Raw genomic sequence first — 15,731 nt, 5'->3', positions numbered from 1 at the left:
GCTCCTCTAGAAGTTGTCAGCCAGTGACAGCAGTCCCATTCAGGGAATGGTTTTGCCACGCCAACTATGCCAGGTGAGGGTAGACAATGGGTCTCAAACCCTCAGTGAGTAAGGGACTTTGCCTGCATGCGATAAGAGGCTCCAGCAGATTGAGCAGACGAGACCAATAGTGGATCCAAAGATCAAGAAGGCGGTTTCTGCTGTAGAGGGAAGTGAGGGGCAGATGGGGCTCTTCAACCCCATCTAGGAGAAGAAAAACTGATGCTAAACCTCCGCTGCCTTGCGGGATATCTTTGGGAGAAGAAAAGGCTAAAGAGTAAACCCTACAAAATCTTGGGTGGCGTCCCTCACAGGGTTGGATAGTGCCTTCTACACCTCCTTCCGGCAACTCCTGCAGCCAGACTGGTGCCAAACGTCTTGCTCTGCTTTCCTTTGGACCACATCAGTGTGGCTGAGGGGGGGATCTTGTTGTCCGGGCAGCCCAGGAACTCCACACACAGGCTTGCGCTCCACCGCCAGAGGCACACTCCATTGTCTCGCAGGACAGACGGATGCCAGCAAAAGTAGTTATTCTCAACTTAAATGAAGAACCTGACATTTGTCCCTATTGAAATTCATTTTGTTAGTTTTGGCTCAGTTTTCCAATCTGATATAGTAAAGATTAATCAACAAAAGCTATTTTGTGAGTTGGAGAAAGAACTGGAATTCTGGAATTCCTAATCTATCTCTTGCTGTGGGAAAATACCCTACTCCAAATTGTAATTATACTACTAAGCATTCCGTTAGTTGTCCCGTCTGAAATACTGTCAAAATACTACTACTACTACTACTACTAATTTATACCCCACCCATCTTGCTGGGTTTCCCCAGCCACTCTGGGCGGCTTCCAACAAAATATTAAAATACAGTGGTCTGTTAAACGTTAAAAGCTTCCCTAAACAGGGCTGCCTTCAGATGCTTTCTAAAAGTCTGGTAGTTGTTCTTCTCTTTGAGAGGGCGTTCCACAGGGCTGGTGCCACTACCAAGAAGGCCCTCTTCCTGGTTCCCTGTATCTTGGCTTCTTGCAGTGAGGGAACCGCCAGAAGGCCCTCAGAGCTGGACCTCAGTGTCCGGGTTGGACGATGGGGGTGGAGACGCTCCTTCAGGTATACTGGACCGAGGCCGTTTAGGGCTTTAAAGGTCAGCACCAACACTTTGAATTGTGCTTGGAAGTGTACTGGGAGCCAGTGTAGATCTTTGAAGACCGGTGTTATGTGGTCTCGGCGGCCGCTCCCGGTCACCAGTCTAGCTGCCGCATTCTGGATTAGTTGTAGTTTCCGGGTCACCTTCAAAGGCAGCCCCACGTAGAGCGCATTGCAGTAGTCCAAGCGAGAGATAACTAGAGCATTCACCACTCTGGAGAGACAGTCTGAAGACAGATGGGGTCTCAGCCTGAGACAGAGATGCTACAGTATTTTATATGGAATGAAAAAAATCACCTAGGGTAGCGGCCCAAACTCTGTATTTTTTAAAAAAACCAAGCAGTGGTGGTATGACAGTACCTAGCAGAAAGGGTACACAACAAAATTGACTAAGTTAAAAGAATGTTTTAAAGAAGATCCACTGTTGGGGGTGGAAGAATTGATAAAAAAGAGATATGCTTAAATATATTGGGAATCTAAATTTGAAATTCTTCTCTCAGTATTAGCTACTATAAGAACCTCTTCCAATATTTTCAAATTAGAGGTGCGACCTCTCTGATATGGGGAAGTCAGGGAAGAGGGAAATTGGAAATTCTATTTATCTCTCATTTGGATAAAAGCATAATTCTGTAAACTTCTGCAAGATTCTGTAAACTTTGGTTGAACTTGGATCAGAACCAGGATACATATGTTAGAAAATGGGTGTGAGGTTTGGATCAAAGAATAACCAGGCAACAATGGAACTTTATTTGGGACAATTTCCATTCTAATATAATTCCAGCAAACCTAAAGGAGAACTATTTTAAAACCCTCTGTCAATGGTATGTAATGTCTTTTAAATTTAATTTAATATACAAATTAGGATTGGATAAATATTGGGATATGTGGATCAAATAAAGCATATACATATATATCTTTTGGAATTCTTCTCAAATAGAAGTATTCTAGAAATTTGTTCAGGCAAATATCTCTGATATGTTAGGAAATCATATACGCTAGGAACCTAAAATATTTCTGCTTGGTTATCTAAAAGATGCCATTCTGGAAAATGATCAAGAACTAGTGCTCAACCTTATAACTGCTGTTGTTTATAATATCTAAAAACTGGGGGCAGAGGGAGTATATATCTTACTGTATATGAATAGACTGAAAAAAATTGGTCCATAGTAACTGTGATTAAGCTAACATTACAAAATAATACATATAAACCAGCCAAACAAGTTCATGGGGAAATGAGTATTTTTTGTAATGTTTTGGAGCCGCAAGTCCAACCTTATGCTGCTTACAGCCTGATGTATCAGTATTTTTTATGCTCTTTATCTTTGGTTTATTAGGTTTATTCATAACCTTATTTATTTTAAAATATGGACACCCATTTCTTCATTTTGCGCAGAGCGGAGAGATCGAAGGTGATGTATTCACAATGTACCGTACCTTTATGGTGACTATCCCTGCGGTGCTGAACTATGCTCAGTATATCCTGGTCGCCCTGGGAGGTTTCCTGCTTGTGACTGCAACTCTTCTTGGGCTCAGGAGCAAGGTAGGAATAAAGCGACATCATTATTATCGATTGAATTATGTAAATTATTATTTCACTTTTCCATGTAAATATGCACTAAGCTGTTTATGACAAAAATCCAAATTGGTGCATAATTACAACATCAATAAAATAATAAATCAAATCAAAACTGAACCCCTGAAATCTTTTCTCCTTAAATTCCATGATTGACTTGCTTTCAAACTGGAAAATTCATATTTGTTTCAGAATGCAGGTTTTGGCTTTCCTTTTTATCCTCTCAGATTTTATAATGGAAGGCCAAAACTCAGAGCCAGACTGTATGATCTACAACAACTCCATGGTGTGACTCTTGATGGATTTGCACCACCAACTGAGGGGGCAATCTAAGGGGGTGGCATGCTTTCATTCCCATTTCCAGTATGGGAAGTAGAATGGCAAGAAGAAGAAAAAGTCATATTTACATCCCCCCCACAAAAAAACTAGTTTTCTACAAGTTGGGAGGTTTCTTGTATTTAACATGGTGTGCATTCCAAGATGCTATTTCCGCACCGGCTGCCGAAGGTGGTACATTCCTTCAACAGCTGTCTGATGTGATTCTGTCACTCTTGAAGTTCAGCTGTATATTGAAAGCTTTGCTTTTAAAAATGAAATGAATGGCAAAGAAACAGAAAGTACCGGTAGTTGTTGTGGAAGGCTTAGAGGGAGATGTTTGAAAAGAACTTTATTCGCTTTCCAACCAGGAAGCACAGACCCCGGATACTGCTGATTCCACCCAAATACATACCTTGCGACTAAACGATAATATAATGACACTAGACAGGCAGTAATGAGGTCTCAACTTTTTAGAGGCTGGAGAAGGGAGGTATAGAACCACACATTTCAGCCCAGAATTCTGCAGTTGAAATCTGCAGTATTAAAAAAAATTAAATTAAATTAAAGGAAATGCCTGAAGTCTACCTATCCTACCTATCAGTTTTTAATCCCTATCTGCATTGAAGTGATTTGTCAAAAGGCTTGTGCATGCCATGACTTGAAAAGGCATTTCCAAGGATCTTTTGACAAGACACTTCACTTCCTGGATTTCTCACATCATGCGCATCCACACTTTTTTAAAGTGCGCGGGAGGGGGCAAAGTTTGAGTGGCTTTGTTTAGAATGTGACTTGGAATTTTGTGCTGTACCAAAATAGTTACCAAATCAGTAGGGTGACGTGGCTATGAGTTTTCCCACTGGTGCCTTCTTCACTGGCAATGTTTTAAGCAGGGGCAGAGAACCCAATGTTTCCAAACTATTACTCCCACCACCCCTGGTTATTGGCAATGCTTGCTGGGGCTGAAGGGGTTGGACTAGATGACCCTCAGGACCCCAACTTTACAATTCTATTATTCTATGACTTCTGGAGGGCCACTGGCTCCCCACCCCTGATTAAAGGTGCTCTGCAAATCTCCTGGTCACCATCTGCCAAGGTTGGTGGTGCTACATTGTTAGCGTTGAAAGATGGATGACCAGTGATGTGAGTTCTTGCTGTCAAAGGGATATAGCTGTGCGTCAGATGATCTATCTGGTGCATGGGACGAAGTGGACTCTGGGCAACCATCAGTTTGTTTGGAAGGTGCTCCAGTGATTTTGGCTGAGAGTTTTGAAGATAACACAAACAAGTATGTTAACGGGCTATTGGAGTAGGACAGCTTTCTCCAACCTGGTGCCCTCCAGGTGCCCCTTCTGTGACCTTTGGCCACGCTGGCTGGCGCTGATGGTAGTTGCCATCCAAAACATTCCCACGTTGGGGAAGACCAAGAGAGGGGCCACTAAATTAGCTTCTTGCGATGGCGGACTGAGTAATTTTACAACAAATGGGATTCCTATTAGTAAGCAAGTATATTTTCTCGCCCTGTGCTACAAGAAATTATTTTCCTGTTTTTGAAAACAGGAAAAACCTGTCCCTTCAAAAGCTTGCAAATGTTCACAGCCATGAGAGAAATCAGTTACCAGTTGAGTTGAGTTCAGCGTTACTAGGATTTCCTTTTGGAATCCTTTTCATGTGTGGCATTAAAAATAATTGCAATCTATATTTGAGGTGACCAGGGAGTTGGGGAGCTAGTAACAACAACAACAACAACAACAACAACAACATATTTATACCCCGCCCTCCCCGACCAGAGCTGGGCTCAGGGCAGCTAACACCAGTAAAATTACAGTAAAAACATAATGGGGGGAGGGACCAATTTAAAATACAGGTTAAAGTGCAATTTAAAATGCAGCCTCATTTTAAAAGTAGCCCCTAGTTAGAAAGGAAGTTGTTCTTGCCCCTCCCCCATTCTTTGCAGCTGCCACAGCTCACATCTCATCTGGCCGTTGGCCATGTTGGCCGGGGGCTGGAGGGGCTTCTTAAGTTCAACAATATTTAGTTGACATTTATCTCGCACCTTTCTTCCAACATGTGATCAAAGGCAGCATAAATGCAATTTCCAGGTGGCACCCATCCCAGGCACTGACCAGATCCAAACCTACTTAGCTTCAGCAAGCTGGTGGCCTCATGTACCAAGATCCATCCTCCAGGACCATCTTCTACCCATATGATGTTGCTGTTGTTCACAAACCAGCCAGTTTCTTTCCTCCTTCCAGTAGTAATAACAGTTACTGGTTGCTGATCAAGAAAGTTATCCAATGTTCTGCTGTCCTGACTACACTCTAAATTTAGAGTTTTTCTGTCTTCCTCCCCACCCACTGCTATTACATTTAAAAAAGTCATACATTAGCTAATTTGTGAATAATGTGTCCAGTTGGGTCCTGTGCAATACTGATTCAATGGACGAAATTCCCCTATGAAGGCATAGCACTGGTAGTTTGCTCATTAAGGGCTGTTAAGTAGCCTTGCAGCTCCAACTTGCAGCTCCAGCTAGAGTGCATTCCTTGATTTCCTTAGCTGATCATTTTAATATTCATTAAACTTTGAAGCATGATTTTTTTTTTATCAGCTGAAGTTCTTCTGAGATGCTGCCACTGTTGGGCATAAAAGTATAAGAAGGTTGAATCCTGATTCCTTAAAGCCCACTTTGTTTTAAACAATAAGGATTCCTTCCAACTCAATTGCACAGCTATCTGTCATTCGTAGCCTGGGTTATCAAGTGAAAAATATGACTATAGTAATTAAATGAAGCTCTAATCTCACTCAAGCCAGTTGAGAATGGTGTTCGCGTGAAATCTTCATTCTCTCAACAGACATTGAAAGATGGGCCCACTGAGATGCGGACCCAGTCTGCCACAAAATTTTCTAATCCTGGATCCGGCCCTGGCTATAAGTATCGGGGCCCACAGGTAAGAGCCCCCTAGATGGGAAGCCTTATCCTGAAAAAGCCGGGCATGCAAACAGAGAACTCTCTCTCTCTCGCTGCTTCTTGCCCCATTGGGAATCTGAGCAAAGTGAAAGTGGCAGAGGGACAAGTAGAGCCAAACACTTTGCCTGGACCCCAAGACGTGCAAATGCCTGAGCCAGCCGTGATGCATGGCCAAGTTCTGTCCGTCTTTCTCTCTCCCTCGCCGTTGGGCTGGCAGTCTATAATAGTGGCCTCCCTTGTAAGCTGGTTGTGTGGACAGACAGATTGAAAAGCCCCCCGTGAACTAAAATAACATACAGGGTGTGTGTGTGGGTGTGTATAACTCATAGGGGAAGCTTGCAGACTTATAACTCTTGCCTTAAATTTCCAAAGGGAGAAGATTTGAGTTTTTAAAGCATTTCTTTAAAAAAACAAGAGAGAGAATGTGAACAAACCATTTTTGAATCTGGCTTGAGAACCAACTTAAAAAAAATAAAATCCTAAATAACACTTGACATCTCTTGATAAATCTAAGATGGAAATCATCTTGTATCTAGAAAACCAAATATTTTCTACCAAACATTGAATAAATTAGACTCCATAAATTAGTTCCAGTGATTACTTTGATCTTATTCTTCAGATGAAATTATTATTTTTTAAAAAACAAAATCATCCCTCACTTAAATGATAATCTTCTCCTTTCTTCAGATAAATAACCAAACAGACCTAGTAGTGGAGCATAAAAACACTGTTTAAACCAGACTGATTGTTTTCTAGGGAAAGCTCTTTTTATTTTGGAGTAGTAATAAGGGGTCAGGACCTAAAGGGACCGATCCCGTCATCTCCAAAGAAAAAAACATCAACTCAGCAGCTCGGAAGGAAGCGAAACTATAGGTGGATACATGACAATAAAAGGTAATGTCAACCATTGTAAAACCAAAGTATCTTCATTCTCTTTAAAACCTTCTTGGTTTTAAATGGCTGCTTTAGTGGCTGGGTGCTTTTAAAATGATGTAGGCGCAACAGTGGGCATCTTGAGTTCCACCCAGGTAATCCCTCTTGCTCACCACAGCCTCCTGGGGTCCCCTTCCTCCAGCACCCCATACCCTGCTATTGCTCACCTCATTTTTCTTGAAAATAATAATGATGATGATAAAGCTGGATCCAAGTTTATGAAGGCCTGCTTGGGATTTTGGGAATTAACTCTTTGCTATAATTCCAATGTAAGAAATACATTCTGGATCAGACATCCTAGTCCACATTGTTTTTGAAGGTGTCTTTTGAAACTATCTACACACAGCTCCTGATGTTTGGGAGCTTTCAGCATCCCAACATGGGTTTTTGTTTTAGTTACCAACAGCCTTGCTAAGATTTCTTCTCCAGGAATTTGCCTCAATGTTGTAGTTTTTTAATCTTACAACGGTGAATCTTATCAGGTATGTATTGTGCTAAGAAGTTGCCTACTCTTGGTCTGTCCGGAATTACTGCCTTTTGGCTTTATTTAAATTCTAGCGTTATTGGAAAGATGAAATATAAGACAGCGAAACAGATAAAGCTGTTGGTTTATTCTGACCAGCTGCTGTAGGTGTGAAGGTAATGTGAGCTTTAGATATTTGTGCAGTTTGTATATTCTTACACAGATGGAAATTAGCCTGATGGAGGGATGTATCAATTCTGCCTCGTCAATATCTTGTTCAAAGGTGCCCTTGTGTGGTAAAGGTTGGTAATGTGAGGGGAAACTTCAGTCACCTCAGTGTGGTAAAAGATTGAGGCTGTGTTTGGATGTAACACTGGACTATGGTGTAGTGACTGGGGCTCAGGCTTGGCTACTCTTCCCCTTTCTCCTTTTCCAGCATGGCTAGGTGGAAGCTGGAAGCTTTCGCTTCTGTGTTTAGCTGCAGCTTAGCATTATGTCCAAACCTGGGCGAGCCAAGGCTAGTCAGCTGTGGCTTACTTCAGCCTTTATCACCCTGGTGCCCTGCAGAATTTTTGGATGAATCATAGAATCATAGAATCATAGAGTTGGAAGAGACCACAAGGGTCATCGAGTCCAACCCCCTGCCAAGCAGGAAACAACTCCTATCATCTCATACTACTGGCTATGCTGACTAGGCATGATTGGAATTGTAGTTCAGAACATCTGAAACAAGCAAATTTCAAAACTGTAGTCTTTGAAGCTGGCATGTTGTTTTGTTTTTAAAAAACAGAATTAAAATTAATCACAGTGTCTGGACACAACACTAAACTATGGTTTGTTTAAAATGGAAGTGACAGCTCATAGCCACACTGAAGAGAAACAGAAAGGGCACAAGCCTGAGGCTCTTGCACACAAACACTTAGCTAGCTGTGCTGTTAGTGTTGCATGTGAAGCAGGCCAGATTCCTGCTGTGTGGAGGTGTGTTCTGGTAAAATGTTCACTTTCTGCAATGGATGTGGTACAGTGGTACCTCGGTTCTCAAATGAAATCTGTTCTGGAAGCCCATTCGGCTTCCGAAATGTTCAAAAACCAAGGTGCAGCTTCCCATTGGTTGTAATAGCTTCTTGCACTCAGCAGAAGCCGCATCGCACGTTCGGGTTCCAAAAAATGTTCGAAAACAGAAGCATTTACGGTTTTCAGCATTCGGGAGCTGAAATGTATGATAACGGAGGCGCTTGGGAACCGAGGTTCCACTGTAAGCCGACTCTCCACACCAGGATATATAAGAAGGATCAGCCCAACTGAAGCATATGCGAACTCTCCTTTCTGATAGTCCAGGTTCTAACTAGACTTTTCTTGCTTCTTTCAGAGAGATGCTCGAGCAAAGACTCCACAGATGCCAAATCTACCAAACGGCCAAATTCAGGATTCAGAAACTACCCCTCTTCTGCAAAAGGACTCAAACACAGTTCACTCCAGCATTTTTCCTGATACTTGATACCTCTGTTCCTCTTCGCCAAGGATCCTTAATGAGCTATTAGCAGTATATGTGGCCTGGGTGTGGGTGGGCCCAGCAGAACAAACTCAGGTGTATTTGCACTGACTCTGGAAGGGTGATAGGTGCACGTGGTTCTCCTCTTCTTACACTACAGTAGCTTTCCAGAAAGCTGACCCTTTTGAAAAAGTAAAGGTGGTTATCTCCATGCCCTGAGATTTTAGTGCCTTCACTCCCACAGCACCACCTTCCCATTACAACCTACCAAAAGTTTCATGTAAGAATTAAAATTGGGTGGGTTTGGAGAGCAGGGTGGAATTTGCATCTGTGGAAGCTACATAGGCAAGATGTCAGAGTCTCCCCCTGATTTTATCCTAAGCACAACGCCTTGCACTCCACAAGCAATTAAATGCTGTTGTCATTTTTGTATGTTTAAACCCAGCTGGAAACATGATGCATCCTTCCTTGCTCATGCGCGCACAAACGACACTTGGTTTTCAATGCGCACAGCATTACAGAAGAAACACTCGGTTCTTCTCCACATCAGGGTTGCTGAGGGTTGTAACAACACGGTGCTAATTTTGGGGTGACAGAAGGGAAAGTGCCTTTATCTTCAGATTATTCTGGGAACCAGAGTGGCACAGTATCCTTGACTTAGCTCACCACCACCAAAGTGTTTCCAGTTTCAGACTTCTAAGACTTTCCACCTTATCCCAGCTTTGCTACTGGAAAGGACCTGTTTTTAACAACTGTTGCCAAACACCATTTCCTCCTATTTTCCATGCCATAGTATACAGAGAACATTCCAGATGTGTGTCTTTTTTCAAGAGAAAAATTAAAGTACTCTGAGTCTTTCATTAAGGTCTTTCATTCTTAGTGTGTCAATGCAGGGTTGTGAAGAGGGGAAGAGGGAGAGAAGCATTTTAGTGTTGGCCTCTCAAAACAGTCTTTGCGTGTCTGGTGGGGGTAAGATTTCATAAATGATGAGAAATTTTTATTTGTTTATTTATAGAAATGCTTATAAATCACAGTTTTGGGATGCGGAAGTGCTATACAATTATTATATATACAATACAAAGCCTCATAAAAACTGAAATTGCATATCAAGCAGCCAACTTATTACAGGAATATTTTTTCTTATTAGTCTGCATAAGCCCTGACAGTATAGAAAAGTTTTCAGCAAATATTTAAACATTGATACAGAAAGTGCCCTGCTGAATCTTCATTGGTGAAAATGTTGGGGCAAAGTGGGGGACGGCTGTGCTTGGCCTTCCGGTGGTGTTTGACTCCAGTTCCCATCGTGCCTGACTGCTGGCTACCTTGGCCAGGGCTGATGGGAAACGCCTGGAGGGGACCCCCACAAATTCCCCATTCCTCTGGAAGAGGATTGGGAGCGTTAGGAGTAGCACTTTAGCACTTGGCCACTGGGCGGAGATGTTGCCACATGGTAGTTAACAAATGTTCTGTGAGGGTGCTGTAGCTACATCAGCCAGATCCCCTCCCTCCTAGTTTTAATGTTTAATCTGGGTTAAGGAAGAGTGCTGCACTTGATAACCTGGGCACAGTGAAAAAAGCATCATGCTGGATTTCCCCAGTGTGGTTTGAAAAGCATCCAGCCTCTGTGTGTGTGTGTGTGTGTGTGTGTGTGTTTTGCAGAGGAAGTCACTTTCACCTGCTGTGGTCAACCAGCTGCTTTGAAGTCAACCTGTCTGTGTATCATTAGCCACTTAGAACATTGCAAATGATTAACTGCATATATTCTGCAAATAATTACTTGCATTCTATAGTCTGCCTTTTCTTCCAAAGACCTCAAAGTTGCATGCATGGTTCTCCTCTGCCCACAGTTTTTACCCTCACAGCAAATCCTGTGATGTAGATTAGGCCGTGATGGGCCCAGGGTCCTGGAGGGAGCTTCCCAGGCGGACTCTGCTTTGAGCCTGGTCTCCTCTAATCCTAGTCCGCATTCCCACCATACCTTTAAAGCACTGTGAAACAGCTCCGGCCTCCCCCAAGGGATTCTGGGAGCTGTAGCTTGTTAAAGGTGATGGACATTGTTATGAGACCCCCTATTCCCTTCATAGATCTACAGTTACCAAAGTTCCTGAGAAGAGGGATTGGCTGTTAAACTACTCTGGAAATTGTAGCTCTTTGAGGGGAATAGGGATCTCCTACAATGTTTACTTCCCAGAATTCTTTGGGGGAAGTCATGCCCGGGGGGATGTGGCCCTAGCCTAACACTCCCAACTAGTGTATCACACTGGGAAGATTTGAGTCTTCCAGCAGCTACACTCTTTGTACATAATTGCATAGTGTTAGCATCAGCAATGAGCTAGAAGTACAGAGTGTATTGTTGTTTATCTTTGTTTATCCCTACTTGAAGGCAATGGCTGTCAGGCTGCCACGCAGAAACCCGAAGATCCTGTCTTTTTTGTTCCGGAAAGCTGCACAATATTACAATATTTTGCCACTCCTTTCAACAAACCCAAGGTGTGACGTACAAATTGGTTCTCACCCTCCCCAGCAACCCCAATTTAGCTCCAAAATAACCCTGGAGTAGTTTTTATTTTATTTATTGAGGGTTAAAGGTTAAAAGTAAAGTGTAAAGGGACCCCTGACCATGAGGTCCAGTTGTAGCCGACTCTGGGGTTGCGGCGCTCATCTCGCTTTATTGGCCGAGGGAGCCGGCGTGTAGCTTCCGGGTCATGTGGCCAGCAGGACTAAGCCACTTCTAGCGAACCAGAGCAGCGCATGGAAACACTGTTTACCTTCCCGCCAGAACGGTACTTATTTATCTACTTGCACTTTGACATGCTTTCGAACTGCTAGGTCGGCAGGAGCAGGGACCAAGCAATGGGAGTTCACCCCGTCGCGGGGATTCGAACTGCCAACCTTCTGATCGGCAAGCCCTAGGCTCTGTAGTTTAACCCACGGTGCCACCTGAGTCCCTGAACTTGTACCAACTGAGTTCTACTAGGTCTAGACCCATTGACGTTACCTGGCCCAGGTTAGTCATCCCGACTTGAAAGCCTTCCCCTCATTCACTTGCCAGGGCAGGCAGGGTTGACACTTACGCTGTCTGCACTTACGCTGGCTACCCCAGCAGGTGATGTCATTGCTCCTGGTCTGCATTCCTCCTCCCATGCTCACTCTGGCCCAAGGGACACAGCCATTCCTTTCTCCTGGGGTCCTGCCAATGGACCATGGCCAATGTCCTGCTTGAATCATGACTATTCATGAAACTCCAGTTATTAATAGCATGTAAACACTTCTTTGTTTTGTTTCTTCTTGTCATATGGACAAAAGAAAGTTGTCCTCTGATCTCTCTGCCCCCAATCTCATAGGGCTTCGGCATGAAAGCTCAAACCAGCCTGGCACAGCTGCTTGCAGCTGGCATCTCAATGCCACCTGCATGCGCTTGGCCTTCAAGTCAAGCATTAAGCAACCCTGGAAAAGTGCAGCAGACGGAAGGTGCTGGTGCAGGCCTGTAAATCGTTGGAGCAGGCCACGGGTTTGTCGAAAGACTGCCAGCAGCCGCAAAGGGTCTCCACTGCCCTTTTTATACTTTTGCCTCCACTCGCCTGGTGCTTTCCCACTCGGGGAACAGATGAGGGGTGTGCAACAAGCTCAGTATGAAATTGCATGCATTTAAGTGCAAAAGAAAGGCTCAGTTCTTCCGTCAGTTCTGGTCTGGAAACAATTTGGACCTACTGGATTATTTCACACACACGTCTGGAGTGGCTTTTCCTAAACTTCTGTTGTACTCCATCTTCCATCAACCCCAGCCAACATGGCCAATAGGCAGGGATGATAAAAATTGTGTCCAGAGATAGCTAGAGGACACCAGATTGTCGATGACTCTTTTGTGTTTTTGTGTGTGTGTGCACACATACACACACATGTAATATATAATATATAATAATGGATCAACATAGCTGCTGGCAGTTTTGGACACTCCTTGTGGAGGAGTTGTGTCTGTCGCGACGAGCTCTTGCATGTCAACATTCACCCCTGCATCACCGCCACTGAGCCATCATTTTGTAATGAGCTTTGTTCCCCGTGCCACTGTTTTGGATCTGGCTCCCACTGGCGAAACTCAAGTTTCTCTGATCTACTATCCCCCTGCATTTTTTTACTAGAACCCTGACGTCTGTCATCCAGTTTTTGAGAAAAAGGAATTCTTCCCTGCCAACCCCCATAGCCCAGCTCTCTGAAACAGAGATATTTCTAATTCCACTATTTCCTTCTGCTCCTCCTCCAGTTCCTCCTGGTTACATAATTCTCATTATAATTTTGAGATAATGAAAGTGGTGCAAAACAGCGTCTTGGGATAATGGTCTCCTGCTACTACCCAAATGTCAAGGCGAAGTCAATGCAGTAATCAAGGCCGCTTGTTAAAAGGCAAAAGGCAAAGAGGTGCTTGTTTCCCTAGCCAAAGGCATTAATCCCCCAGCTGATTTCCCCCAGTGCTGGCTGATTGATCGATTTACTGCAGTGTCATTTTGATCAGAAGGAATGCCAGAGTACAATGCAAATTTAGAAACGCAAAGCAACTTCAATCCCAAATACACACACACACACAAAATGCAACATATCTCTTCACATTAATATAGAATGAAAATGCATAGAGTGACCCAGTGGCTCTTTAATTGCAGTGGGACACTCATAAAGACAAACAGGTAAGTCTTTGCCTGGTGCCAAAGCGGCACAAACGGTGCCAGTTGCGCTCCCAGGGTGAAGTCGCATCCACAGTCTGCAGCAGAGGGGACAGTTGCTTGCCTCTTATACCTCAGCGTTTGTACAGGATGAAGGTGGATGAGGCTACCTCCTTCCCAAGCCATCAGTGGCCACTAGGCATGATGCCTGTGTTGAACCTCCAATGTCAGAAGCAGTAAGCCTCTGTATACCAGTTGTTGGGAATCGCAAGCAAGGAGAGTGGTCTTGCATTCTGGTCCTGCCTGTGAGTAGACTGCTGGATCAGGCCAGTAGCCCCCCTAGTCCAGCCTCCTGTTCTCCCAGTGGCCAACCAGACGCCTGTGGGAAGCCGGCAAGCAGAACATGAGCCCAAGAGCAGCCTTCTCCCTCCCACGGGTTCCAGCAACTGGACCTCCAAGGGGCCACTGTGAGAAGAGGGGGATGGACTAGGTGGCCATTGGCCTGAACCAGCATGATTGTTTTTGTGCTCCTATGTTGAGACTGGCTACTGGCTCCCTTTGCCCCTCCATAGTAGGAATCCCACCCAGCCCAATGCAGCACACAAGCTGTGTATTGGGGGTGAGACCCTCTCCCTCTCAATTCTGGCAGACTTGCCCAGACCTCCGCAGGCTGCCCTAGATGGCTGGTTTGCTGATTTAGCTTGGCAGGCCACTGGTTATAAAGTGAACCCATTTAAAATGCATCCAAAATACCATAGCAAGGGGTTAATGGACTAAGTGGCATTTCTGCAGCATTTGAAATGGCAGGCATGCAGTTCATTTAACTGCTTCTCGGTGGCAGCACCCAATTCTCGGCTAACCTTTCCTTTATGGGGCTGAGTTGGACTTTTGATTAATTGCTTTCTGCAACATCCAGCAACAAAGTGCACAGAGGCTCTTGCTATAAGCTCGTAAGTGAAAGACAACTAGCTCAGAAGAATGATAAAGCACAACAAAACTATTATCTTATATATATTTGCATAGGAGGAACCAGTAGACTCTCTACAATAGGCTGTAATGTAAGGATCACACACACACACACACAAAATTTAAAAAGGATGAGTTAGCTTTTTGAGGAGGGGGAGTGCTTTAATTGCTAGACTACTGTTGTTCTTTTTTTAAAAAAATGAATTTGCCAAACTGGGAAATAAAACCTAAGTTTGCAAAATTGCAAGTCATTTTATTTCTCATTTTTGCACAACTGCAAGTAACTTTCTCCCAGCCACATGAAGGTTGCTATAGAAGCCAATTTTCTGCTTAGCCTTGGTTTCAAAGGTTCTTAATGTTTGTTTTCCTACACTGTGAAAAAGCCTTTCAATTGTTAAAATATTTTGTATATTGTTATTAATACTTACACAGGGGTTACATTCTAGGGATCGTGCCTAAAGCCAAAATCACATGTAGTCAAAACACTTTTGGTTCAATGGCATGTGGTATTGTCGAAGTCTTTTCTCTTGGATATCTGCCCCCTTTCCCCTTTCCCCCTTTCCTTGCAGGCCAGCGGCTGAAGAAGGAGCCAAAAGGGTTTGATCCATCTTTTAGATTTAGGGGAGCTAGTCTCAAACGTTTGTTGGGGGAGACCTAGGTTTTTTTGGGGGGGAGTTATTAGTCCTGTCTTCACACTTTTTATGATGCAGGACCGCTGTAGCCACCCCCAACGACACGTTCTCAAGATGGAGGGGGAGGGAACAGCTGCAGTCGCCTGCAGTTCCTGTGCAATGCTTGCCATCTTGTCAAAGGTTGCAGGCAGCTTTACATGCAGCAATTGCATGTTGATTGCCCTCCTAAAAGACAAAGTCCAGCAACTGGAGGAACGTGTAGCTACACTCCAAAGAATTAGAGAGCTGGAGCTCTTCTTGGAAGCAGCAGAGCACACCGTCTCCACCAAGGAGGAGACAGGAGACTCCCCTGGGAAGGAGGCTAGTTCACCAACACAGGAGCCCGATATGTGGAGAAACGTGACTCAAAGAAGTAGGAGGCCCAGGGTTCGCTCTGATTGTTTAGAAATACACAATCGCTTTCAGGTCCTCTCCCCTAGCATGGAAGATGAAGAGCAGACTCCATTTGAGGATCTCTCCCTCATTACAGTCGATCAGGTATATGAAGATGAGC

The 15,731-nt window shown here is 44.0% G+C and overlaps 1 protein-coding gene and 1 long non-coding RNA gene across 6 annotated transcripts in view; one reads left to right on the top strand and one right to left on the bottom strand.

Moving 5' to 3' along the window:
• Nucleotides 1-9,785, top strand: part of SCARB1 (scavenger receptor class B member 1) — a 47,540-nt gene extending 37,755 nt beyond the window's left edge. For 2 of the 5 annotated variants that reach the window (XM_083419061.1, XM_083419065.1), the window contains exons 11-13: nt 2,575-2,721; nt 5,922-6,017; nt 8,803-9,785. In XM_083419061.1, the coding sequence (XP_083275187.1) occupies nt 2,575-2,721; nt 5,922-6,017; nt 8,803-8,931 (372 nt within the window). In that variant the 3' untranslated portion in view covers nt 8,932-9,785. Of the gene's footprint in view, nt 1-2,574; nt 2,722-5,921; nt 6,018-6,793; nt 6,932-8,802 lie in introns of all 5 variants that reach the window. The other 3 variants (XM_083419062.1, XM_083419064.1, XM_083419063.1) reach the window with 3 other exon arrangements.
• The window catches only part of LOC310667265, a 218,418-nt gene that overhangs the window by 31,522 nt on the left and 171,165 nt on the right, over nt 1-15,731 (bottom strand). The window lies entirely within an intron of this gene.

This window comes from Podarcis tiliguerta (assembly GCF_965153285.1).
Source record: "Podarcis tiliguerta genome assembly, chromosome: 16".
Classification (NCBI taxonomy): domain Eukaryota; kingdom Metazoa; phylum Chordata; class Lepidosauria; order Squamata; family Lacertidae; genus Podarcis; species Podarcis tiliguerta.
Note: the sequence above shows the minus strand (reverse complement) of the source record. Positions and strands in the feature narration are given on the sequence as shown.